Raw genomic sequence first — 27490 nt, 5'->3', positions numbered from 1 at the left:
TCTCAGTCCGGCTGCGGTGGCTCACGCCTGTAATCCCAGCACTTTGGAAGGCCGAGGCGGGCAGATCACAAGGTCAGAAGATCGAGACCATCCTAGCTAACACAATGAAACACCATCTCTACTAAAAAAACAAAAAAAAAATTAGCCGGGTGTGGTGGCGGGCGCCTGCAGTCCCAGCTACTCAGGAGGCTGAGGCAGGAGAATGGCATGAACCCGGGAGGCAGAGCTTGCAGTGAGCCAAGATTGTGCCACTGTACTCCAGCCTGGGCGACAGAGCGAGACTCCATCTCAAAAAAAAAAGAAGAAAACTGTCGTCTTTTGAAGGTCTTAGTTGATATAGAATTGGGCAGTCTCTTGGGGATGAGTGGAAAAAGGAGTACAAATAATGATTTCTTTTCAGGGAATAGCATCTTCCCTGCTCTAAGTCTCCCTAAATGTCAGTGAGGCCATAGCTAATATTTTCTTGAAAAGGGAAGGTTGTATGCATCCTAAGAGGGTGTTACTTGGACATGCATGTGTGGCTGTGTTATTTCACATATGTTGAGTCCAGGGAGCAGTTCATGGAGCCTCGTACACAGTTTCCCTGACATGCCTATAGCAGTGCCAAAAGCTTAAAAAAAAAGTCTGGAGAAGTACGCATAATGCAATAGCTACAGTCATTAGAAGAAAAAAAAGGCATTGTTCTTTCTCAGGTACATCTGAAGTTTGGGTATATACTTCAGTAATGTTGGTATCCTTTATTCAGATTGATAAATATTTTATTAGTCTATACAGGTTGAGTAACTTTTGAAATTGTAATTTACAAATATTCATTCACTTAAGAATCTTGTATTTTTAAAACTAGGTATTTCTTGAATGACTCCGACTGCACTTTCAATGGCCAGTTGCCATGCATTATTAAACTTTCTTTTTTTTTTTCTTCAGAATCTTCCAGTAGACGTCTAGAGTTTAGCTAGAAGTCTTGGCTACGATACAAACAGTGATGGAAAACACATGAGCAGTAACAAGTTTTAATCTTGCTCCTCAGTACTAACATGGACTAATCTGTGGGAGCAGTTTATTCCAGTATCACCCAGGGTGCAGCCACACCAGGACTGTGTTGAAGGGTGTTTTTTTTCTTTTAAATGTAATACCTCCTCATCTTTTCTTCTTACACAGTGTCTGAGAACATTTACATTATAGATAAGTAGTACATGGTGGATAACTTCTACTTTTAGGAGGACTACTCTCTTCTGACAGGTATGTTTCATGTCTATCTTACATGTACCAATGTATACTTTATAGTCAGTACTAAGGAGACATTAATGTTATTAATAAATGCTTATAAATCATATGATAAAGTCCAAAGCTTATCTCTATAATTTCTTAAAAATCAGCATTTAAATATAAACCTAAATTTGTACCTAAAATTATTCTAGTTTTATGTCTTATCTATAATGAATTTATTTTAAATATAATTATGTGACTTTTTTTCCAGCTAAGTGAAAACCTGTCATTATGCTTTATCATAAATGTTAACATGATTGATTTTAAAAGTCATTTAAATAAACATCTTGTGTGTTTATCTAGGAAAATAACATTGCTACAATAATGATCATGAAGTTTGGGGATATCACAGCTATATTAAATGAAACAGTAAATATATTTTTCAATATTTAAAATATTGTCAAATGTGTATTTAAAATGTGTGAATTACTGAAATGTCATTTTTACTTATACATTTGAATATTCTTATTTTTCCTTGATAAATGTCTTCCTTATTATAATGAAATGGCACTGAAAAGTTTAAATGGAAACCTATACAATTCCAAGAAAGAATACTTATTAGCAATAGTTCAGCTAGCACTATATTCAATATGAAAGATTAGGAAATTTTCACAGCATATATACAGTCAGAATTTAACACTTTCAAAGATTTCCTTTGTCCACTCTCAAAGTAAATTTCTGATTAAATTTTAGATTAAAAAATTTAAGCAATGTATTCAATATTCTACTCCCTAGTAACCTAAATAGTGCACAGCATTCTTTCATGTTAATCTATTCAGAGGTGTGGCACCCAAGAAACAGTGGCCACATGGTGTAGGGACTGAGTCATAAAGAACCTGAGGGGGTTATATTTCCCTAAAAATAAAGTTGTTTAAATCCAAGAATCAAGTTGTTAAAAGAAAGAAATAAAAAAAGAAAGAAAAATCAAGCACAAGCCCACACACATAAAAGGATCCTGATGTTTTTAGTTTGTTTTTTGGCATTAAGGAGTATAGTGTAGTAGTGGAAAGAACAGAGGATATATAGTCTTCTGTTACAACTAACTACTCAATTAAAAACAAATATTCTGATAACTGATCTGAGGTTTGAGACAAAAACGATTAACTTTACAAGTACAAGTCTTGAAGCACTGTGGGAAACATCATAAAAATGGAGAGGGAGGAGATTTTGTTTTTTAAGACAGTAGCTTGGTTGCTAGACATATGGAAAAATTAGTGAAGGGAAAAATTAGTATAAAAGGAAAAACAGCCAGAATGCTTCGTCAGAATGCTAGTTATACTTCTAAGGTAAAATTAACTGCTTTTTAATGAAAGTGCTACCTGTGTCAGTATCCATGAACAAATGGTACTGTGAATAAGTTTCCAAATGCATGCTTGGACTTCTAACACATTTGTTAGCTTACAAGGCTGTGCCTTGATTATATCTGAATTTGGTTTGGATTCCTTCTGTGAAATATATGGAGTGTGTTACATCACATTTATATACTGAAATCTGCTACTGGTACCTGTGAACTGATAGGCATGTTTAAATCAAGGGAAAAGTTGCCAAGCGGGCCTTTAAACATGGGATTTAAAAGCACAGTGACTTATTTACCTAATAATAGTGTCTGAGAGGAAATACCATTTCACTTAGACAAACTTTCCATTCTAAGTTTGTAGACCAGTTAAATGGAAAAAAGAAAGCTTATGTGCTTCTTAAGCTATATTTCCAGTCCATATGTTATGAACTCTTTTAAGACCTTGGCCAAACCTCCTTAACTAGGCTTTTCCAGAGGAAAGTCTGTTTACTGTCTGGAAGTAACTATGAGATTAAAATCCATTTAGGAGGACATGCAGTCTAGTGGAAAGCACAACCAACAAGCAGTGAGGAGGCCAGCCCTCAGCTCCACCACCTCCAGCCAGTTCTGGACACTCATTGCCTCAGCTTTTTCTCAGTAAAAGACGGCCGTGGGGGGAAGGTCTCAAAGGCCTCTCTTAGCTCTAGGCTGCTATGATTTATTAGTAACAGCAGTAGCACTGGAAGAACACTCCAAATAGTATTCTGATTAAGAGAGACTTGAAACCAAAATCCAAAGCTTTCCATGAGTGGAAAACACTGGCAAAAGTGGTCTAAATCAGGGAAATATTGAGTATTCCTGAGAAGATTTAATATTTTTAAAGGTTTTAAAAATAGAATAATCTGAATACTGCCAAAACTAATAAAACAGAGGTTATACCTCATTCATAAACTCAAAACAAGCAAAAGTCATATCATTTTAAATGACATATAATATTCTCTACATTCTTTCTGAATAATAAGAAAAAATACTGCTATCTAGGTTTCCCTCCTAGACATTCCATTATTTTCCTATTGGTAAACAGTTGCACATTGAACTGGGGGAGGTCTAGGACCTATCCTTAACTTGTACTTATTAACAAAGTGGTGGAAGAGACCCAGCAAGAGACTCAGGTAAAGAGTGTAAATAACAAATTCCTCATGGAATCAAGGTTGGCCTTTTTTCTTTGCAAGCAACCAGGATACAAGAATGCAAAAGATTAGATTAATTGTATAAGGCTAACAGAAGACAGAACTAGCAGAGAGAAATGAATTTTCCAGAAGGCATTTTTGAGTTTCCATATAAAATAATCTTTCCTAACAGCCATGGATGGGCAACTGTGGAAGATGCTGCCTTGAGGCAGTATCCTCTCCCTGGTGTTATTCAAGCAGCATGGATATGCTCCCTGTTCCAGAAAGTTCTGCAACCTTCACCACCAGGAAGAACTCCTGTTTCAAAGGTCTCCATCTCTTACTCTCCAGGAAAGGGCCCAACTGCTATATAAAAATGGCTGCCTCCACTGCTCAGCAACTGGAATGCTTCCCAACAACTACAGATAATGCTACTGCCTAAAACTTGCAGACAGAAGTCTCCATTTCATATTTTCATTTTACCTCAGTTTTGATTAAAGGCAGTAACTTATCAGTCTCAGAAAAGAGGAGAGACAATGCTGCTCCTGATGCCACTGGGGGGCTGGTCAGCAGCCCTGAGGCGGGGATGTGGAAAAAAGCAGGCCCACTACTGTTCCACTCCCTGCCTTCCCTGCCCTGTGTACCTTCTCCTTCTCCTTCTCCTCTCAACTGTCAGTTCTGCTCCTCACACGTGATCCCGTTCCTCATCCTGAACCTCAACTCAGTACTGTGGAAGCCTCTTTTGACGGTGGCACGAGGCTGAAGGCATCTGGGAAACCATTATGTGGTGTGCAAAGGAGCCGAGGCCAGCCCTTGCTCCCACTGCCAGGCCACAAGGAACACCACGATGCGTTCTTGGCACCCCACTTTGGATCTCTAACACATTCCTGGTGTTTTACTTTTTTTTTTTTTTTTTTAAGTTCCATAGTTTTTGGTTTCTGCATTTTGGATATATTATCTGTTAAATAGGTTTTTCCGGTCCGGACTGGGAACATAAAGTCCATATAGTTCAAAGATTCTATGGGAAAATGCTTAAACTAAAACAATCAGGCTGGGTACAGTGGCTCACACAGTGGCACACTTTGGGAGGCCAAGATGGGTGGATTACTTAAGGTCAGGAGTTCAAGACCTGCCTGGCCAACATGGTGAAACCCCGTCTCTACAAAAATACAAAAAATTAGCCAGGCATGATGGCACATGCCTGTTATCCCAGCTACTTGGAAGGCTGAGGTGGGAGGATCACTTGAACCTGGGATGTGGAGGTTGCAGTGAGCCAAGATGGTGCAACTGTACTCCAGCCTGGGCGACAGAGTGACTTCATCTCAAACAAACAAACAACCCAAAAAACAAACAAAACAGATCAACCAACTTAAAAAATAACCTTATCAAAATCTTCATTTCCCATTGACCAGAACAAATATGATTAAGCCTCAAGAAATTGTGAACCCCAAAACAATTTCCCAAGTAGGTGCTATTGTTTGACTTTTGGCTAGAGAGAGGTGAGAATAGTGTGTACGGGAAACCTTTGATTATACCAACTCCTACCAAAAGTGGTAGGAAAAGACAGCAGTATATGTAGTAATAAAGCAAAGAAAATTCTGTTGGCGGACTGACATTTAAAATATTTTAAAAGCAACATAATTAAAAAACTATGCACGGGAAGAAAAAAATGCTTTGCTTATAATCCCATTATCCCTCTTGCCAGGTTTGTATATTCTATTTCAATCTTTTTTTCATATGAATATATGTTTTTATAAATGTCTTTAGTTCTACTGGTCTCAAACAGTAAACTGAGGGTTATGTGTAGACAGACATGGTGAAGAATTTTACTTTCAAAGCTCTGGGTACCACACATCTAGTGTTAAAGCCCCACACCCCTATTCCTACCCCGTAAGTCACAGTATATAAGGTTTACATTGTCTATTTACTAATCTACACATTTTATTTTTTAGTTTTTCTATTAATGCACCTGACATTCAAGTGTTGACTTTACGATCTCATATTTACCTGACAGTAGTTGATCAGGAGTTGTGGGTTTTTTATTTTTGAGTAGGGAAGTGAGGGAGAGAAGAGGATGGGGAGGAAGGTGTGCTCTACTTTAAGAGATTCAGAATTCTGACAAGTGACACTGCCTGGGGTACAGTGCGTGCTTGGTAAATGCCCACTGAATAACTCCAGCAACCTCAAAGAAAGCCAGAAACAGGACTTCAAATGACATTATAATTCTATAGCTTCTTGTTGCCAAGGTCAGACAAGGTCAAGGGCAGCTGTGCACCTAGAAGACAGAGCTGTAATGCAAGAATGTTACAGAATAAACTGGAATCAGGGGCCAACTTTGATTTAGCTAAGGACCAAGAGCTGACTTTTCTAGGGAATGAGTATTTTGAAGGTTGAGGCAAAGCTGGGCACTAAACCTTAAGGAGTCAGGAGCCACACAACAGCCCTAAGTCAAAACACATAATGAGTCAAAGTCAGATAGCCAGCCAAGGAACAGAGACAATGTGCCAGGGACAAAGTGATATTGAAAAGGAAGCCCCCAGTAACCTTTACCAGGACCCCATACAGGATTCCCAGGATGACTGGAATATGAAACATCAACCTGCCTGCCAGCAGGGACACCCCACACCTGCTACAGAACAGTGGTCAGCCACAGTTGGTGATTTCCACCTGGGGCTCTCCAACAGAAGCCACTGGACCTTGTGTTGCCGGCACAATCTCTCACCCTGTACTGCACAAATCTGACCTCACAATCATTCTATTCTCTACCTTCCAGTCCAAGCTACACAGGTGCTTCTTTATGTACAGATGTATACAGGACAGGAATTTGTATACTGGTTAGATAACAAGAAATGGCAGAGTATGCCCAGGAAGCCACGAGATTTCTGGATACAACAACTGAGTCCCCCCACATGAGCTGGAGCAGAAGGCAGCACAGAACAGGGAGTTGGGACACATGAGCCCTAGCTCTGGCTCCATCTATATTTGGTAGGTGACTTTGGGCGAGTCACTTAAGCTCTTTACACCTCATTTCCTATGAGGGATGAGTCTAGAATAACATCTGAATTGACACCTCCACAAAGTAGTGTACAGATGGGAGGCTAGGGCCAGTTTTGAAATGGGAATCAGGATAGGATTATTAAAATATAAAAAACTCTTGCCATTCTCAGATCTGTTCTGTAATCTCTTTCCTAGCATTAGTGTGGATTATCACAGGAATATCACACATACCTGACCAGTGCCATCCAGCTACCCAGTAGGCAAATGTTCATGCCACCATTTAGATTTTTGGAGCATATGAGGAATTAAATAATCATCAGGTTAATAACTAATGACAGTAGGACATTCTAGCCCTTGTCTGGTGATTAAAAGGACATACCACATATAAATGAAGATATTAATTAAGTTAATGAATTCATTCTTGATTTTTAAATCCAGGAAAAAGCAGGCCCGTGGAGGGATGTTGAAGTTGATTTTTTGGTTCTGGGGAATTGTAACCAGTTGGGATTTGGAGGGGTAGGTCTTCCTGAGGCTGCGCCAATCCCAGCTGATTATGTGTCTTTTGCAGCTCAGCGGCTCTCTGGCACTTGGGCAATGGCAGGCCTGGTGGACTATTTAGGTGACTGTAGCCTGGTGGACTGTTAGGGTCTGCGGAGCCCTCTGCTGTGGTGGTGAGTGGATGCCCTCTTGCCACGACTCAGTTTCACCAGCGAGCATCTCTAGGATGCATCCATTTTGAATAATTCCATGTTTTTAATTTTTGAAAATTTTGAAGAATATACACATTTCACAGATGACAATTTAAAAATTGTGATATGTAAATATGGCAATAAATCTATGCTCTGAAGGTTCTCGTTTGTATAGTTCTGTTTTGTGTGCATTTAAAAAATGCAGCTGAAAACAACCTGGCCCCCCAAAACCAAAACAAAGAAACAGACAGAACTCAGGGGAAAGACGAGTAAGAAAGAACAGTCTGGACATCAGACAGTTTGGATCAAATATTAGACAATGGAACAGATTAGAAGGAAAAATATACCACTTGTGGAAAAAGTGACCAACTATGAGAGTGAGGTTGGGAAAGGTGGAGAGAAATCAGTTAAGGGAAAATTCCAGATGTTGTCTAAGGAGACAGTGAAGACACTCCTCCTTCAGGGACACTGAATACATTAAGGCAATAGAAAGATTTTGGGAATACAGAGTTAGGTAAGATAATCTGTTTCTAACATGTTTATTAGCTTTTTCATTATAAAGGTAATACTCATTGCTCATTATGAAAGTTAAAGGAAAAAGGAAAACACAAGTCATCTATGGTTCTAGTAACCAGAGTTTATCATCAATCAGGTATATTCCTGCCAGGTTTGTTTTTGGTTGTTTCTGAGTGTTTGTAAGTATACAGTTTACGGATTTTTTATATTTGCTTTTTTCATTTCACAAAAGATAATATCCCATATTTTAAAATGTCTTTGCAAGCATTTTGTGGGTTCCAAAATATTTCATGGAATATACTCTTTTATTTTACTATTCCCTTGTAACCATTATAATTGTCTCAAATATTTCTGCTATTATACTTCTGTGATGAACATCTTTGTGCACTTTAGAAATGTTTCCTGAGACTACATTCCAAAAAGTAAAATTACTATCTGAAAAACAGAGATATTTTTAGAGTTCCCAATGCACATTGCTGAATTGTCTTCCAAAAATCTTTGTAAATTTACTCTCACATTAGCTAAACAATGGATAAAAATGTCATTTCATTGCACTCTTGCCGGAACTGAGTAATGTATATATGCAGGAATTATATCCATTTAAACTTAATATCCAATTTCTGTTTAGTCCTAGACCGATCTACACTAAGACACCATGAAGGAGTATGTGCTCCTATTATTCCTGGGTTTGTGCTCTGCCAAACCCTTCTTTAGCCCTTCACACATGGCGTTGAAGAACATGATGCTGAAGGATATGGAAGACACAGATGATGATGATGAGGAGGAGGAGGAGGACAACTCTCTTTTTCCAACAAGAGAGCCAAGAATCCCTTTTTTCCCATTTGATCTGTTTCCAATGTGTCCATTTGGATGTCAGTGCTATTCACGAGTTGTACATTGCTCAGATTTAGGTAAGAATATAAGCCAATTTTGTTTTGAAGAATAATAATGCTATTCTGACCATTTGAAGGATGGAAAAAGTCTTCACAGAAATTTCAAAAATAATCTCACTGATTGTACAAGATTTTTTTCATTTAAGTTTTCAGGTGGAAAGTACAGCAAACCTCAAAGTACATCCAAACTTATTTTTAAAATTAAGAAAATCAGAGGAAAACTAAGGGAATGTTGTACATAGAACATTTTCTTCCCTTCCCCAGTTACATCAAAGCATTTAATTTTAATTCCCTTCAGAGAGAATGGACATCACATGCAGCTCTATCTCAGGGTGTTAGCAGGTTGAGACTGTACTTTTGAGTAAAACTCCATGATAACAAAATAATCTGCGTGTCTAGAACAATGAAACGAGTTACAGAAAGCTTGTGAAATCTCTAATCTAGACCTTTTAAAGATAATGCTTTATTTGCTTTTTAACAATGTGGGTTTAAAACTGCCTAAGAAAAAAGTGGATAAAGTCTTTTTAAAATTTATAATTCTTTGCTGAGTATTTTCTTTAATACTTCTAATGAAGGAGCACTCAAGAGCACACCCATGCCCTGTTCAGGGAGGGGACATGATGGCAATGCATATCAAGAGTTGTTGCCCTCAGTTATTTCCAAGAGGGGACAGCTGAGACTGACCCCACTGTGGAGGTCAAGGTTTGGCACACAACTCCCACTCAGGGGCTGATGGCCCATCAGGGTCACTTCATGAGTCTATATGAGCAGATGTCTTGAAAAGCATTAGACTTGCTTCCTACTGCCATAGCATTCATGGCAAGAGTTAAAGCTTATAATAATCTACTCTAGAGACCTTAATGAAGTTTGTCATTATATGACAAAATGAGAGGCGAACAAAAAGCATTCAGGAAAAGGGGAGACTAATACGAGCTAGACTTACTAGTAAAGTCTAATGAAATAGGCTAGGAAGGAAATGAGTCTTACGCTTTACCTATGGAATTCTCATGAGAAAGAGATTAAGATGCAAGTACTGTTTGAGAAAACGTGTTCATGCAGAATGACTGTGGAAAAAGCAGCAGGAACAAGAAATGCAGAAGCTGAGACAGATGGTGGGTGCAAGAAGAGGTTAGTCAGGGAATACGAGAACGTACTATTGTACTAAACTGCATCTCAGACAAGAAAAAACATTACCTGCTATCAGTCTGCAGAACGGGTGCATGTTAAAGCACTTTGTAAGCCAAAATTCCAGATAAAAATATGTGTATCTGCTATGACTCCACTAGATGTAAATTGGGTTGGTTCTGGGTAAGATGGCGAATAAGGACGCATTTATCTTTAGTGCAGACCACCCCCACGTGCTAGCCTCCATATGTGACACGGCAGAGCAGTCATATGCTTCCAACATTTAGACCTTGGATGAGACATTGCATAAAACTGCTCCAGTACACACTTGTCACCAAAGACCTGAGAAGCCCAACCTACCTCATGGCAGGAATCTGGTGTTCCCATCACACAGTCTCCCGAACATTTAGCTTTGAAAAAACTCTAGTAAACAAAATCCACCTAAGGATATCTGTGACAGTCAGACATGCCATCAGCATGCTGCCGCAACCACCCTACCTCCCCCAAAACATGACCATAAAAAGGGTCTGGGCCCTTATCACTCTTCCTCCCTCAGGAGATGAAACTCTTTTCAGAACTTCAGTTTCAACAGGGGCAGGGCAGGAGTAGGTTTGTCAAAATCTGTGTTACTAGGAGGATCCCTTCTGCAGAACCTCCAGTTTCCTACAAGACTTCCACTTCATTTTCTAAAACCAAAATAATTTCCTGTGTTCATAAAAATGGCAAAATAAATCTATTCTAACAAACAGAACTGCCCCTCTACCTTGCTAATTTATCAAGTTAACCCCCTTTTCTTCCCATATAGAGTTAAATTTCTTGTCGATTTTATTTTATTATTATTATTATTACTTTTGTTTTTTGAGACAGAGTCTTGCTCTGTCGCCCAGGCTGGAGTGCAGTGGTGCGATCTCGGCTCACTGCAAGCTCCGCCTCCCAGGTTCACGCCATTCTCCTGCCTCAGCCTCCCGAGTAGCTGGGACTATAGATGCCTGCCACCAAGCGCGGCTAATTTTTTTGTATTTTTTAGTAGAGATGGGGTTTCAACGTGTTAGCCATGATGGTCTCGATCTCCTGACCTCGTGATTCACCTGCCTCGGCCTCTGAAAGTGCTGGGATTACAGGCGTGAGCCACGGCGCCCGGCCTGTTTTATTATTATTATTTTTTTTGAGACAGAGTCTCACTCTGTCACCCAGGTTGGAGTGCAATGGCACTATCTTGGCTCGCTGCAATCTCTGCCTCCTGGGTTTAGGCGATTCTCATGCCTCAGCCTCCCAAGTAGCTGGGACTACAAGCATGTGTAACAAGGCCCAGCTAATTTTTGTATTTTTAGTAGAGACGGGGTTTCACCATGTTGGTCAGGCTGGTCTTACAACTCCTGACCTCAAGTGATCCACCCACCTTGGCCTCCCAAAGTGCTGGGATTACAGGTGTAAGCCACCACGCCTGGCCAATTTTAAAGTATGGAAAGGAAGAGTACACAGAGCTGTAGGATAGAATGTTGATATTCAAATACTAGATTTTCAATTCTTCAATTTTTGGCTATTAAATGTATGACTATACTTCAGGAGTGAGGACGGTTCTATCAAAAGTGTACTGACATCTAGGCCAAGGCAGGAGGATAACTTGAGTCCAGGAGTTCGAGACTAGCCTGGCCAACATGACAAAACGCTGTGTCTACTAAAAATACAACAATTAGCCAGGCATGGTGGTACACATCCTAGCTACTTGGGAGGCTAAGACAGGAGAATTACTAGAACCCAGGGGGCGGAGGTTGCAGTGAGTTGAGATGGTGCCACTGTACTCCTGCCAGGGCGACACAGCAAGATTGTCTCAAGAAAAAAAAAAAAAAAAGAATTATGTATGAATCAGCATGTGGAAATCAAAGAATTTGCAACTAATTAGAGGAATTAATTAAAGGAAATGGGTGGCAAAGTTTTTGGTAATATACATGAAAGAAATCTAATTTTTCTATTTTCTAAACACAACTTTCTAAGGCTTCTTAAAATGATCAAGACCCGGCCGGGCGCAGGGGCTCACAACTGTAATCCCAGCACTTTGGGAGGCCCAGTCGGGCGGATCGTGAGGTCAGGAGTCTGAGACCAGCCTGACCAACATAGTGAAACCTCGTCTCTACTAAAAATACAAAAATTAGCCAGGCGTGGTGGCACACGCCTGTAATCCCAGTTACTCAGGAGGCTGAGACAGGAGAACTGCTCAAACTCGGGAGGTGGAGGTTGCAGTGAGCCAAGATCACACCACTGCACTCCAACCTGGGCAACAGAGCGAGACTCCATCTCAAAAAAAAAAAAAAAAAAAAAAAGAAAGAAGGAAAAATTATCAAGACCCATATGCTCCAATTTAGCACTATAACAGCCTGGAAATTTGCAAAGAAAGCTAATATTCCTCAGCCAATGGTACATCAACCGAAGCTGCACCTCAGTGGTTGATCACCTTCTTTCTCACAGCCACCAGGGCAGCTCCAATTTATCACCTTTTATTCCACCTTAGAGGGGATGAGTGGTGACAGCTATACCAATCTAGACACCTTGTAAAAATTAGTAAGTTACTCCAAAGGGTCCTGAGGTCTTCCCCCAAAACAATGTTTTTTTGGTCATCTGTTATGACTGTTAAGTCATGTGTAACTTGATGATAATCATAGGTTTAAAAAAATGTGTTTCTATCATATTAGTAATCTCATCTTCAGCATGATTCTCTACTATATAATATGTTTGTTTCTTTCTAAGGTTTGACCTCAGTCCCAACCAACATTCCATTTGATACTCGAATGGTTGATCTTCAAAACAATAAAATTAAGGAAATCAAAGAAAATGATTTTAAAGGACTCACTTCGCTTTATGTAAGAATATATCCTCATACTTTCAAAGATTTAAGTGAAAACTCTTTGCTATAATGATTAATTATATAATCTTTGCTGTAATGATTAATTATACTATGTTAGTATAAACAAGTATTACTTTTCTGTACGTAAAGAATGACAAAAATCCCTGCATTCAACAGGGTTCTAGTCAATTAAAAATTACAGATTTCATTCAATTAATAGTCTAATTCAATGGATGTTTATTAAATAATAGCCATGTAAAAGGCAGTGGGCTGACCTTAATGGTCCTCAAATAAGCTTACAATCTATTCAGGTAGTAACAGTCACTATACATTAAAATGAACAAGAAAACAATTACTTACAGCAATCATTAGCAAACAGTGTAAGAAATCTCTACCCAAACGTGTGAAGACACCACAAATCTCTAACAGCAGCAGATAGAATATATCTGATTGATTAATATATACACGTATGGCTTCTTTATTGGATCTTTAAAAAGAATTTTTTCTTTACTATATTAGTATCATTTTAATATTCTAGGATTTAAAAGATTACCACTTCCACGTTTAACATTTTGGGCTGGGTGTGGTGGCTCATGCCTATAATCCCAGCACTTTGGGAGGCTGAGGCGGGTGGATCACTCGAGCCCAAGAGTTCGAGATCAGCCTGGGCAACATAACGAGACTCCACCTCTTTAAAAAATATAAAATTAGTTGGCATGGTGGTGGTGCATGTAGTCTTAACTGGGAGGTAGAGGTTGCAGTGAGCTGTGACTATGCCACTGCACTCTAGCCTGGGTGACATAGTAAGACCCTATCTTGAAAACAAAAACAAACCAAAAAACCATTTTGAAGTTTCTAGATTTTAGCAAGTAAAATTTCTGACTTAGTCTGAAATTGAGTTTGGAGGAGCACCTCATTTCCCCCGCCACAGCTGTGGAAGTATCACCACCTCCCCTCAGCACAGCTCCTGCCTCGCTGACTCTGGCGTGGTGTTAGAGGAAGAGCTCTGGTTCTGTATCATCTGAGGCGGTAAGCCAGGCCTGGCTATTCCAGGCCATTTCCCCACACTCTCAGGCTGTGCTGGAGAAAGCAAATTTAAAGTCTGTCATCTCTAGGTAAGCTAAAACTAAGAGAATAGCGTAGAAAATACCATAACCATACTAGCCCCTTGCTACCATGCAGGCCTGGCTCTGTTCCTGTGGCTGAGAGATGAGGGGTCACCAAGCCTCCCTGTCACCCTGGGTCAGTGCAGTGGACCCTCTGGCCCATCCCTTCCTCCATGTCACCCTGGGATCGAGGCATGTATGCTGATCATACTTAAGGCAGACTGAGGGATGCTCAATCCTCGCATTAAGCCTCCCTGCTGTTTTCACTTTCAAAGTGTGCAGGCAGCTCAGACCTGGTAAGGCTCCATATCAATATAAAAGAGCAACTAGAAGAGTGTATATTTATAAGTTAGGTCTCACTAAAACACTAAGACAATCAGAAATGACACAATGGATTCTGCTGAGGATTCACCCAGTCCACCCACTAACTTTAGGCCACAGAATCTTTGGGAGAATGGCAAGGCCATTATTCTACCATCAGAAGTTGGAAATACAGCCTGTTGATGTGTTTACCACTTCTTCAACCCCTTTTCAGCTTAGATAACCACAAGAATAATAACTAATGGCATATTTAATACTGGGGCTATGAAAGTTTTAAATCTGTCATATCATTATTTTATTACATTTTAGGAGCATTCCAGGGACTTAGCCCATATGTATTCTTGTTATTCACCAGGAAATGAGAAACTAAAAGGTATCAGGATCTTTCTTAGACCTACTTGATTTTCTCTGAGAAATGCATGTCAGGTACAGAGCAATGGTGGGGAAGCCCCCAGCTGTTAAGTAGTATTACTGCCAAGCTACTATTACCAGACTGACTCAACTGACCGGGTATACTAATGTAAATCACTGTTTAAAGTACTTTAAAAAATATATAAAAGTATTAAAAAAAAGAATAAAATGCTTTATATTTGAATTGTGGGTATACCATATAATTACAAAACATTTATATAATTATAATATCACCTTATGTATGTCTTTTAAGAGACTCAAACTATATTTTAGACATTCTACAAATTCTCTGTGTTATGTTTTAGCTGCTTATTTGGCACTCGGGTTCTTACACAAAGAATGATACAGTTAGAGCAAAATCACTGAACACACTCACAGCCGTCCCAGCTCACTTCCAGCCATTATCAGACACATGTGGCATGAATCACTGTCCTACTACTGAATGTCTAGGTTCTTCTCATCTTCTGTCCTTACACTGTTTGTTAATGATGAATTGGAGGCTCTGTGACCACCAAGTCGGCACTGAGAGTGCAGTTTAACTGGATCACTTAGCCAGCTCACCATGCAGGGCAGTCCACCGGGTGGCGCGGCTCTTACTAGTCCTGCGCAAAACCTCTTACACAGTTTTGTATTACTTTTCCTTCCTTTTACACAGTTCCAACAACTGCATGTTTTAATCAGGAAAAACAAACTAACAAAAGCCCAATGCACTAGACTTGGATCTCACTGACGCACAGGTTCACTTTGTGGTGGGGCCTCTCTAACCCTCACTTGTTGGGTGGCATAGGCAAGTCACCTTTCTTCACTTTATGCATTTCCTCTTCACTAAAAGGAGAGTAATAATTCCAGCTAAATTTACCTCATGGAGTCAAGAGAGGATTCACAAACCATCTTGATGATCCACCAAGTTGTTAAATTCCCCTCGCCTCATTTTTCAGTGTAACCAAAGGAAAAGAGAAGATACTTTCAGTTGGCATCACACACTCAGAAATGAGGATATTTTACCAGTTGGTAACAAAATGTAGTTTCACCTCTTCTCCTAGGCTTACCCTTTCTCGGTGAAACTTTTAGCAATAGTGATCTATCTGGAATTTCCGGAGGGTGAGAAAAGGAAAGCACAAAGGGCCAAGAGTGAGATGAGGAAACGTGCAGATAAAAGGAGTTTACTGAGCAACCAAAATGTGTATTTCTGCCATGGAAAAACAACAACAATGTGAGTAATACCAGTGAGGCATATTTTTCCAGTCTGGAAACAAAGGGAGATTTTTGTGAAATGAATTTGAGAACAAAATCATAAAATGAATGAATCTAGAGCTGCTCCTTGACAAAATCAGATGACCTGGATTGGTAAAGAAGGACAGAAAGGTCCTGAAGACGCTCAGTGACCTGTCATCATTCTTGGTAAACACAGAAAATTCTCTCTGAATAATCTGGCAATGAGTAAAGAACTGAGCTATGTTCATTTTGCAATGCAAATCGTTATCAGTGTTACCAACATGTCCCAGTTTGCCTAGGACATTCCCAGTTTTGGTTCTGAAATCCCCACATCCCATAATCTCATCATCTGGGCAGACTGAGATGGTTGGTCACGCAAGCAGCCACGCACCCTTGGACATGTTGCAAAGGACTTGGTAGCAGAGAGCACACTCACACTGGTACGAGCTCTTTTTACTCTCTGGAGTTACTAGACCCCCTCTGGAGGATGCTGTCTTATTGCCCTGAGAAATATCCAAAAAACTGATAAGAGATTGAGTCATTTCTCAGGATCCATTACTATCTCTCCAATATGTAAAATATGCCAGAATGCTGAGGGTACTTTGTAGGAGTTTTTTCCTTTCAGGTCTCTGTTCTGGGAGAAATGGTAAACATTAGTAACTATGAAAGTGAGGTTTTCAAAGTAGACAAAATCATGCAAAAGTATATTTGGTGTGCACTAAACATAGTTTCGTAGAGTAAATAGATTTTAAGATAAGATAAAGATAGTATCGTTGGTCACTTTCCTGAAGGGAAATAGGAGGCTGAGTAGAGGCTGAAGCCTTAACCATATGAATGTATTATCTATTCAAAGATTTAAAAGATGCACTTCTATCTAAACCAATGGCACAACATTAATTACTAAAGCTCTGCACTTTTCTAACTCATTAGTAAAAATTTTTTTAAAGCTTAGATTGGGCTGGGAAATTTTTTACATGGGTGATCTAGTACACCAATGATATAAATTATACTGATTTCCATGATTGGCTAATCACTGTAGAATACTGGTAAATTAAATCCACTTCCTAATATTGTGTAACTTTCTATGCTTGATCAAGGGTCTGATCCTGAACAACAACAAGCTAACAAAGATTCACCCAAAAGCCTTTCTAACCACAAAGAAGTTGCGAAGGTTATATTTGTCCCACAATCAACTAAGTGAAATACCACTTAATCTTCCCAAATCATTAGCAGAACTCAGAATTCATGAAAATAAAGTTAAGAAAATACAAAAGGACACATTCAAAGGAATGAATGCTTTACATGTTTTAGGTAAGTTTTTCAAATGAATGGGACATCTTGAAATTATAACAAACAGATGTAGAACACTTTATCGCCACTATTAAGAATAATTTCCAAAATTAATGTTTGAATATAATAATCTTTGCCTAGATAAGCCATTTATAAATCAATTAAAATGTCCAACAAAATTTTTAGCACTTAAAGAAAATATGACCGTTGTAATACTGTCTCTCTTTCCCTCAAGAACCTCCTTTGAGGCCAGGCTTGGTGGCTCACGCCTGTAATCCCAGCACTTTGGGAGGCCAAGGCGGGCGGATCACCTGAGGTCAGGAGTTTGAGACTAGCGTGGCCAACATGGTAAAACCCCGTCTCTACTAAAAATACAAAAATTAGCCGGGCATGGTGATGGGTGCCTGTAATCTCAGCTACTCGGGAGGCTGAGGCAGGAGAATTGCTTGAACCCAGGAGGCGGAGGTTGCAGTGAGCCGAGATTGTGCCACTGCACTCCATCCTGGGTGACAGAGTGAAACTCCATTTCAAAAAAAAAGAACCTCCTTTGAAAGACTTAGCGTGGTTTCTTTTTCTGACCAGACTCTAATTAATAAAATATAAATTATTCTTATTTAATTTAAAGGTAGTATTTTTAATGTATTGCATAAGCTACTCAAATATAATATACAAAATTAGTTCGGATATTATTTAGAATGTGCACCTAACATTTGGTTATCTGCTTTAAGATTATCGATGTGAGGAATTTTTTGTCTTATATTTAAAACTCTACCTGATTTTATTTCTAACACCCATCATATAACCATGCCATCTCCCTATAATATCCATTCAAAATTCATAACCAATAATACTAATTCATTTATTCATTTAATTCAACCAAGTGCCTGGCCTCACTTACTGGCATTTCTTCAAAGTTATATTTCTGCCAACAAAACAATAATTAATAATTGACTTAAAATTTTAAAAAGTTTAAGACACAAAAATGTACACAGAAAAATGTAAGCATTTTGGATTATATGAAGGATGATCTTTTTTGATGCACTATTATAACAAAAAAACCTTAATTGTGCTCATGGTTGGAGGAGAGTGAATATATCACTGATTTGGTAATTCAAAGTGAATAATAGTGAACTGCTCATATATTCCAGTTTACATAATACAAAGCAGTATTTTTCTGTTGCTGACAGAAAGGACAGTAGATAGACAGAAGCAGATATACTGAGTGAGAATGAGCCTAGACGAAGGTCACGCTTCTTGGGATATTCATTCTTGGGATATGTCTCTCTGCACTGCGAGTTTCCTTTATATACAACCTATGTGTGCTAAGTCATGTCATTCTCCTCCGACAGAAATGAGTGCAAACCCTCTTGATAATAATGGGATAGAGCCAGGGGCATTTGAAGGGGTGACGGTGTTCCATATCAGAATTGCAGAAGCAAAACTGACCTCAGTTCCTAAAGGTTTGTATTTACTTTATCTAAGATATGGTATTTTAAAGTTGTCACCTTTCAGTAACGATTAAATCTAATATTGGAAACTGTGCAGTATACACTGCAACTAGAAATCCTTGCACCAGTAAATCTGGTCAATGTAGTCTACACACACATAAAATGCCATATGTAGTGCTTTTTTTTCCTGACAGAATTAAGCCATAATTTTTTTTTACTCCACTAAGAATAAACACTAAGGAGCAATGAATGTTTAATTTTCCTTCTCTTTCCTGACATTTACTCATTTATACCTGTCATTCTGTGAAGTACCTGTTAGAGGTGGGAAATCTATACGGAAGAAAGCAGAGAAAGATAGATGGGGCAAGAGACCCTGTCCCCAGGCATTCAGCCGCAGTTTGAGGTGGAGCTTATGAGGCCAGACTGGACAGCCCCTAGCTCTGGCAGGAATGGCATCCAGCTTCTTCCCAGGTATACCGTGAAGATTAATGGACCAATACACAGAAAGGTTTGGGGACAACATCCAGCAGATAGGAAGTGACCACCTGTGACATAATCATTATCAAGATGAGCACTGTGCTCTTTATCATGGCTTTGTGTGACCCAAGGCTAGCACCTCAAGTAGAATGCTCCTTAAGTCTGCCAGATGGCCAGTGTTCTAACCCATTACTTCCAAGCTCCCTGTCTGATGATTAGCTGCATAGGATTGCCTTTCTTGGAACTCTTGCTCAAAGTCTTGCTTTCCTTATTCCCAACAAGGGCACACGCTCTCCTTGCTTTGATGACTAACTGGGTCAAAAATAACCCCTATGATTAACAACATATTTTTACTTTCCAACAACTCTGTCTTTCAGTATCCATGAGTTAAAGCAGCAACTTCATCACGACCCCCTCTAATCTACTCAGCTGACCCAGAAGATCAATAAAACAAACATACACAGATAATTTAAAAGACATAGTAAAGCTGTTGTTATTAATCAAGAGGTGACCTTTTACTTAGGTCACCTAAAGATCATCTAAAGTAAAAGAGATAATTTTTCTATCCAGGAACACAACAGTTTAATTCAGAACTACACAAATCCAAAAAACCATCTTAGTCTAGCTTTAAAGGAGGTGGATGTTTTTCTACAAGAAACCAAAAATGTTACATCTACCTTCCCATTTTAGAAAAACAACAAAAAATGCAAATGCTATCCAATAAGTTAAACATATAAAATCCCTTTCATATGCTGGAAGCTGACATCCAGTCAAGGAGAGTGAAGACAAGGAAAAGAAGAAGGTAGAGGGACGTGAGGAGGGCAGCCTACAGGGCTGGAGGAGGGAGCTGCGGTTCCAGGCCGCATCTCCTGGCCTGGCCATTCTTTATGTTCACACCACAAGACTTTCCTACACTGTAAAATTCTCTTTATGTTTCAAAGTGTATCTTAAAAGTAAAGGTTTAACTTCTCATGAAGTTTTCAAGATTCTTTCAAAGCCAAAAGGAATCTTTAGAAATTTAAATTGGAATCAAATCTCTCAACTTAAATAACTATTCCTTCAAATCCCTTTGACATTCAGAATTCACTAACCTGTGAAAGCTGACTGCCTGCGTGGCATAATCCAGTCAGTATTACCCTCTGTGGCAAGATGAAAGGATGTAGATATCCTGAGGGTCCTCACCAGACCCAACAAGTTATCATGTGGACAGGAAGAAAATGTCTTCTTTCCTATTCGTTCAGAAAGTTCTACTGCATAATGATACTGTGTGGGGAAGAAGGGAGACCTGTGTGAAGACAGGGTGGGAATAGAAATTCCGGTACAAAAGTGTGCTAACATTTGTCAGCAGTTACTGAGCTTCTGCCAAATTCACACCTCTGCTCGATTACCCTAGAGGCTACACTTGACTCTTCTCTCTGGGTACCCACCTTCCTCATTTCCTAAGGGACACAACAGTTCCCTCAACTTCTACAAGTCCTCTCCCAGAGACTTTTCCCTTCTGACTTTGTACAACCTATTCTAGAATAGGCTGGCACATTGAATTAGGTATTTTTCCAGTGATTTTTGTATGTATGATGGATCTGCTCAATTAGAATATAATGTCTTTGAGGACAGAACCTTTATTTACATACTGGAGGGTCCATATAATCATTCCATAAATACAATTAAGTTCAATTAATCACAATTCAAGAAATTAGAACCTTCTCAGTTTAGAAGAATTATTTTTCTGCTCCCTAGTTTATTTTAAAATTCAAAGTAGATTCTGTTATCAAAATAAATTCAGTCATGAAGACTATTATTGCTATTCATAAGGATGTTTCAATTATCTTCATCAGTCTTTATTGCTAATATAGAAAGGAAATATTTCATCAAGAGTTGAAACAAGGAAAGCATTTTCCAGCTAGCTAACCAGATACTTGGGTTAACAAATAATACTTTGTATATAGGGCTAACAAAATGAGGTTTGATGGAATCTTCTGGTCAGTCCCTTTTTTTCCAGCTTCAGTTCATCTGGGGAGAGTGAGGGTCAGGATATACTCCCGTGAGAAGAGAAGGAATAATTATTCACTGGGCACCTGCCATGTGCGGGGGTACTACAGATACACTTAGTTTACAGAAAACTACTGCTAATTGAAAGAACAGAGCCAGGCAGAGTGGTTCATGCCTGTAATCCCAGCATTTTGGGAGGCCAAGGCAGGCAGATCACTTGAGATCAGGAGTTCAAGACCAGTCTGGCCAACATGATGAAACCCCATCTCTACTAAAAATGCAAAAATTAGCTGGGTATGGTGGTGCACGCCTGTAGTCCCAGCTACTTGGGAGGCTGAGGCAAGAGAATCAGTTGAACCTGGGAGGCGGAGGCTGCAGTGAGCCAAGACTGTGCTACTACACTCCAGCCTGGGTGATGGAGAGAGACCCTGCCACAAAAAAAAAAAAAAAAAAAAAAAAAGAAAGAAAAAAAAAAAGGAAAAAGAAAACAAAAGGAAGAATAAATACTGCAATGACCTGAACATATCAAACAGAGTAAAAATCCATGTTTATAATCGTGTTTTAAAAAAAAAAAACAAAACATACAAAAAACCTTAACTGGTCACCTCCGGGCATTGCATGAATTCATTACTTGAAACAATCAAGTTTTGCTGCCTTTTCTGTAAAAATAATCTTACAAAGTAACCAAATAATTAATGAAAGAAAATTCTTTATAGAAGAGTTCCAACTAATAAATCCATAAAGAATGACATCAGGAAGTCACCATTTTCCAATTCCTAATGAGAGAATGGATCTAGGCAACAATCGTGCATGAATGCTAAGACCTTCAGGTGAAAGGCTGATTTACTTCTATCTGAATGCATCTCTGGATCTGACTACCAGGGCACAGGAAGAAGTTAAAGGATTCTGATAAATGATATTACATGGAAGCTGTCAGCCAAATCCACAAGAGGAGTGTCTCAAACAAATTAATAATATAGAAATAAATCAACAGAAGAGGGAGAAAAAAGGAGTATGTTGTACATTAAGAGAGATTTCAAGAGCGATAAGAAACAAATGTATTCTGTAAACTTCATTTAATCCTAACTTGAACAAATCAACTGTAAAATGACATATTTGAGACAACTGGGGAAACTTTGCTATATTAGATGACAGTAAAAAATTTATTAATTTTGTTAGATGTGATATTAACAGGGTGGTTATGTTAAAGAAAAAAAAAAAAAAGATGACTTTATCAGTTACAGACATCCAGTTGAAGAATTTGTAGATGAAATGACATTATGTATAAGATTTGACTTTAAATACTCCAGCAAAAGAAATGTGGCAAAATAAAAACAGATTAACAAGTCAATAAATAATTAATAGAGGAGATGAAACAAGATAGGAAAAATGGAGATAACTGTTGAAGCTGAGCATGGTGGTTCATAATACTAGTTTCTATTTTTATGAATGGTTACAATTTTACCATAAGAAGTAGTTAATAAATACTAGGTATCAGGCCGGGTGTGGTGGCTCAAGCCTGTAATCCCAGCATTTTGGGAGGCCGAGGCGGGTGGATCACCTGAGGTCAGGGGTTTGAAACCAGCCTGGCCAACATGGTGAAACCCCATCTCTACTAAGAAATACAAAAAATTAGCCAGTTATGGTGGTGTGTACCTGTAATCCCAGCTACTCAGGAGGCTGAGGCAGAAGAACTGCTTGAACCCGGGAGATGGAGGTTGCAGTAAGCCGATATTGCAGCACTGCACTCCATCCTGGGCAACAAGAGTGAAACTTGGTCTCAAAAAAAAAAAAAAAAAAAAAAGAGCAAGTACCTAAAAAGTTGCCTAAATCCATAATCTGAAACTTGAAAAGTAAACAAATAATCAATGGGGCTTGGTTATACTTGACTTAACCTATATCTTTCTCTTCTTATTAGGCTTACCACCAACTTTATTGGAGCTTCATTTAGATTACAATAAAATTTCAACAGTGGAACTTGAGGATTTTAAACGATACAAAGAACTACAAAGGTAAAAATTCCCAAAATTTTAACTTAGAATGATACCTCCTGGAGAATGTGCACAGGGACCCTGGTAGAGATCATTGTCTGTTTAGCCAGCTGCTGCTGGAACTGGAGAGTGTGAAGGGAAAACTAGAAAGAACCACCATTGACCGGGTGCAGTGGCTCACGCCTGTAATCCCAGCACTTTAGGAGGCTAAGGCGGGTAGATCACAAGGTCAAGAGTTCGAGACCAGCCTGGCCAACATGGTAAAACAAAAATTAGCCAGGCATGGTGGAGGGTGCCTGTAATCCCAGCTACTCAGGAGGCTGAGGCAGGAGAATCGTTTGAACCCAGGAGGCAGAGCTTACAGTGAGCCAAGATTGTGCCACTGCACTCCAGCCTGGGCAACAGAGCGAGACTCCGTCTCAAAAAAAAAAAGAAGAACCAACATTATTACCACCTCTGCTGATAGCGGCAAATCAAGTGAAAAGAAGAAAATGACTTTTCAAATTTCCCTTTTGTTAAATTTAGGTTAAAGAATTTTCTGAAAAAACTGGGAGATGGTTGTTACATACTGAAAATAGGTTATTAAATAAAGTCGTGAAATATCTTTGTCTGAACATATATATAAATAGGACAGGCTTATATTCTAACTAGTTTGTGGTGTTTTCAGCTAACTCTATCACACCTAACTATCTGTGTAAGACTTGATGCATTTTATATCATTTTTAGGCTGGGCCTAGGAAACAACAAAATTACAGATATCGAAAATGGGAGTCTTGCTAACATACCACGTGTGAGAGAAATACATTTGGAAAACAATAAACTAAAAAAAATCCCTTCAGGATTACCAGAGTTGAAATACCTCCAGGTAAAACATTCTACTTGTGTTCAGTAGGTATCAGTATTTTCTTTAGTTTTTGTAACACATTTCAGCATACCTCAAGCAAAGACCAAGTAAGCAGCAAGGGTGATTCACACATAATGACTCTCCAGGTTGCATGAAGTGTTTTAAGAAGTAGGAGAGCTTTAGGAGAATGGTTTCTACATTGGCGTCACAAGAAAGCTCAGGATCCATTTCCGTCTTTTGGTTTCTCCTGTTGAAACTGCTCAGGACATTGTGGCAAAGCCGCCGGCACAGTTAATTTCAGATTTTAGGGCAGGGGTTGCTCTGCAGAGGCAGGACTAGTCAGGAGGACATGGAGCAGGGTCACATGTCCTTTTGATCTGGGAACATTTCTCAAGGCACAGCAAGAGGACTAGGCTCCCAGTATTTTCGCTTTCAGTGTGGTGCCAGGATAGACATGTGTATGTTTTTTTAAAACATTCCAACCAGAATACAGTATATAACCAATTTAAAGTTACCATCTGGAGCATCATAAGTTCCCATTTTGTCGTTTGTTGTTATTCATTATTAGAAATCTTTTCCTTCCAGTTTGACAACTCTTAACTGGCTGGGAGGGGGCACAGATTTCTCAGAGAATCTAATAAAGATTTAAATCTTCCCAAGAACAAAAGTTTTCATCTTCAAAGGAGCTTGAGAACAAAACTGGGCATCAAGCCACTTTGCCTCTTCTCTATTTCTTGCCAATGTACCTTTAAACAAGTTTCGTTCACTGTACTCCTTCGAGATACAAACCATCCAAATGAATGCAATATAGGCAGGTGCTAATCTCAAGGTGACAACTTTTGCTTTGACTTTTCCAAATGCTGCATTTGGATGTCTGTTTAGCCAGTGACTACAACTTGAGTCTGTCCTCTCTCAAGCTGCCCCATCCCTGATGTCATTTCTGCTTCATTTGCTCCACAACTCTGCTTCCAGCTTCTGGTCTCTCTTAAATCTACCTATACTCTTGCTAGCATTAATTAAATGAATAGAATGATAACACAAACAGAAGAACACAAGTCATAAGCATACACTTCAGTGAATGCCCACAAAGTAAACACACTGATGTCCAGCAGGTTTTCATTCCCAGTGAGATCAGTACTATGGTAAACTATACCTTGCACTGATATTGAGCAGCTGGGGGACTGAACACCAAACTTAAATGTTTTAGCAATGCCTAGAATTTTCATGATTGGGCTCGTACCAGTCTTACTAAGACATAAAGGCAGAATCTAGAGGTAACAACAGCCAGGGAAGATATCCCACTTTGGCCAGCAAAAGGCTTCTGCTCTTCAGCATACCAAAATGCTGTCAGTGAAGTAGATTGCTTTTATTTCCCAGAAATCTCACTGTTACCAAAAAAGGCCAAAGAAGGAATTAGAAGGGCTGTTAAAGGGCATGGAGGAAAGTTCCTCTATTTATCATACTTTTTGAGTAAGAATTTAACTTAAAAAGACATGTACACGGCCTATAAAATTGTGACTTGTCCACTGGTGTACATAAGATTGATTTCAACTACTGATGCTATATTACAATTATGCATTTAAGATGTTGATAGATCTTTCTATAAAACAACTTACAAAAATTCTCCTTTGGTCACAGAAAATGCCAGCTAATAATTCTTCACAATCATATTGTGAGCCTAATTCTTGCAGCATTAAATTTCATTCTTCTGATCATTTCTAATGTTTTAAATTCATTATTGTAAATATGGCACTGAAGTAACCATATATATACACATATATATGTATATTTAAAAATATATATATGTATTATATATAAGTAAACATTATGTATGCATGCATGCATGTATGTATGTATGTATGTATGTATGTATGTATGTATGTATCTATCTATCTATCTATCTACTATCTATTGATCTATCTGGAGTGAGACAGAGACAGTGACCCATGTGACCAGGCAGAGCCAGGCACAGTGGTTCATGCCTGTAATCCCAGCATTTTGGGAGGCCAGGGAAGGCGGATCACTTGACGTCAGAAGTTCAAGACCAGTCTGGCCAACATGATGAAACCCCATCTCTACTAAAAATGCAAAAATTAGCTGGGCATGCTCTAGGCCTTGGCAGGAGTCCTTCCCCAACACTTTTGTGTACAACACGAGTTTGAGTTGTTATAATAGGTATTTAACATGCATAAGTGAGTAAATCTACTTTACCTGGAAATACATTCAAGCCGATGTAAAATAAACAGAGGAATAAACCCATAAACAAATGGCGACTACAGAGTATCTTCCGTTTACATTTACTGGGTATTTTTAATCCTTTCTTTTTTCCTACTACAACAGATAATCTTCCTTCATTCTAATTCGATTGCAAGAGTGGGAGTAAATGACTTCTGTCCAACAGTGCCAAAGATGAAGAAATCTTTATACAGTGCAATAAGTTTATTCAACAACCCGGTCAAATACTGGGAAATGCAACCTGCAACATTTCGTTGTGTTTTGAGCAGAATGAGTGTTCAGCTTGGGAACTTTGGAATGTAATAATTAGTAATTGGTAATGTCCATTTAATATAAGATTCAAAAATCCTTACATTTGGAATACTTGAACTCTATTAATAATGGTAGTATTATATATACAAGCAAATATCTATTCTCAAGTGGTAAGTCCACTGACATTTTATGACAAGAAATTTCAACAGAATTTTGCCAAACTATTGATACATAAGGGTTAAGAGAAACAAGCATCTACTGCAGTTTCTTTTTGCGTACAAATGATCTTACATAAATCTCATGCTTGCCCATTCTTTTCTTTATAACAAAGAAGTAAGACATTCAGTATTTAACACTTTGTTATCAAGCATATTTTAAAAAGAACTGTACTGTAAATGGAATGCTTGACTTAGCAAAATTTGAGCTCTTTCATTTGCTGTTAGAAAAACAATTAACAAAGACAGTAATGTGAAGAGTACATTATACTATTCTTATTCTTTAATAACTTGGGTAGTACTGTAATATTTTTAATCATCTTGAAGTATGATTTGATATAATCTTATTGAAATTACCTTATCATATCTTAGAGTCCATCTTTATGTTTAAAACTAATTTCTTAAAATAAAGCCTTCAGTAAATGTTCATTACCAACTTGATAGATGTTACTCATAAGAGCTGGTTTGGGGCTATAGCAAACGCTTTTTTTTTTTTTTTTTAATTATTGTAACCTGATTTAAAAATCTCTGTAAAATGTGTAGTGTTTATATAAAATCTGTAACCTGCATTTTAATGATCAGCTATTATAAGCTTTTAATAGTATGAAAATTGTTAGGCTATATAACATTGCCACTTCAACTCTAAGGAATATTTTTGAGATATCCCTTTGGAAGATCTTGCTTGGAAGAGCCTGGACACTAACAATTCTACACCAAATTGTCTCTTCAAATACGTATGGACTGGGTAACTCTGAGAAACACATATAGTATAATTGAATAAGCAGAACATCAAATTAAACAGACAGAAACTGAAAGCTCTATATAAATGCTCAGAGTTCTTTATGTATTTCTTATTGGCATTCAACATAAGTAAAATCAGAAAACAGGGAAATTTTCATTAAAAATATTGGTTTGCAATAAAA

The 27490-nt window shown here is 38.5% G+C and overlaps 2 protein-coding genes across 4 annotated transcripts in view; one reads left to right on the top strand and one right to left on the bottom strand.

Moving 5' to 3' along the window:
• Positions 1-27490, bottom strand: part of CENPP (centromere protein P) — a 272813-nt gene that overhangs the window by 122868 nt on the left and 122455 nt on the right. The window lies entirely within an intron of this gene.
• Positions 975-27490, top strand: ASPN (asporin). Of its 2 annotated transcripts, XM_025359987.1 has the most exons (8): positions 975-1239; positions 8542-8824; positions 12677-12789; positions 16924-17137; positions 18466-18576; positions 22949-23042; positions 23748-23886; positions 26206-27490. In XM_025359987.1, the coding sequence occupies exons 2-8, from the start codon at positions 8569-8571 to the stop codon at positions 26401-26403; spliced, it is 1125 nt and encodes a 374-aa protein (XP_025215772.1). In that variant the 5' UTR covers positions 975-1239; positions 8542-8568; the 3' UTR covers positions 26404-27490. The 2 variants fall into 2 exon arrangements, with proteins under 2 accessions (XP_025215772.1, XP_025215773.1); XM_025359988.1 differs by lacking the exons at positions 22949-23042; positions 23748-23886.

This window comes from Theropithecus gelada, chromosome 15, assembly GCF_003255815.1.
Source record: "Theropithecus gelada isolate Dixy chromosome 15, Tgel_1.0, whole genome shotgun sequence".
In the NCBI taxonomy this organism is placed as follows: Eukaryota; Metazoa; Chordata; class Mammalia; order Primates; family Cercopithecidae; genus Theropithecus; species Theropithecus gelada.
Note: the sequence above shows the minus strand (reverse complement) of the source record. Positions and strands in the feature narration are given on the sequence as shown.

Excerpts from the sequence above, each read along its gene's own strand:
- ASPN (XM_025359987.1), top strand. The coding sequence starts at position 8,569 with ATGAAGGAGTATGTGCTCCTATTATTCCTGGGTTTGTGCTCTGCCAAA. Across the intron at positions 8,825-12,676 it reads TGTACATTGCTCAGATTTAG|GTTTGACCTCAGTCCCAACC; the intron begins GTAAGAATATAA and ends TTTCTTTCTAAG. Across the intron at positions 17,138-18,465 it reads GAATGCTTTACATGTTTTAG|AAATGAGTGCAAACCCTCTT; the intron begins GTAAGTTTTTCA and ends CTCCTCCGACAG.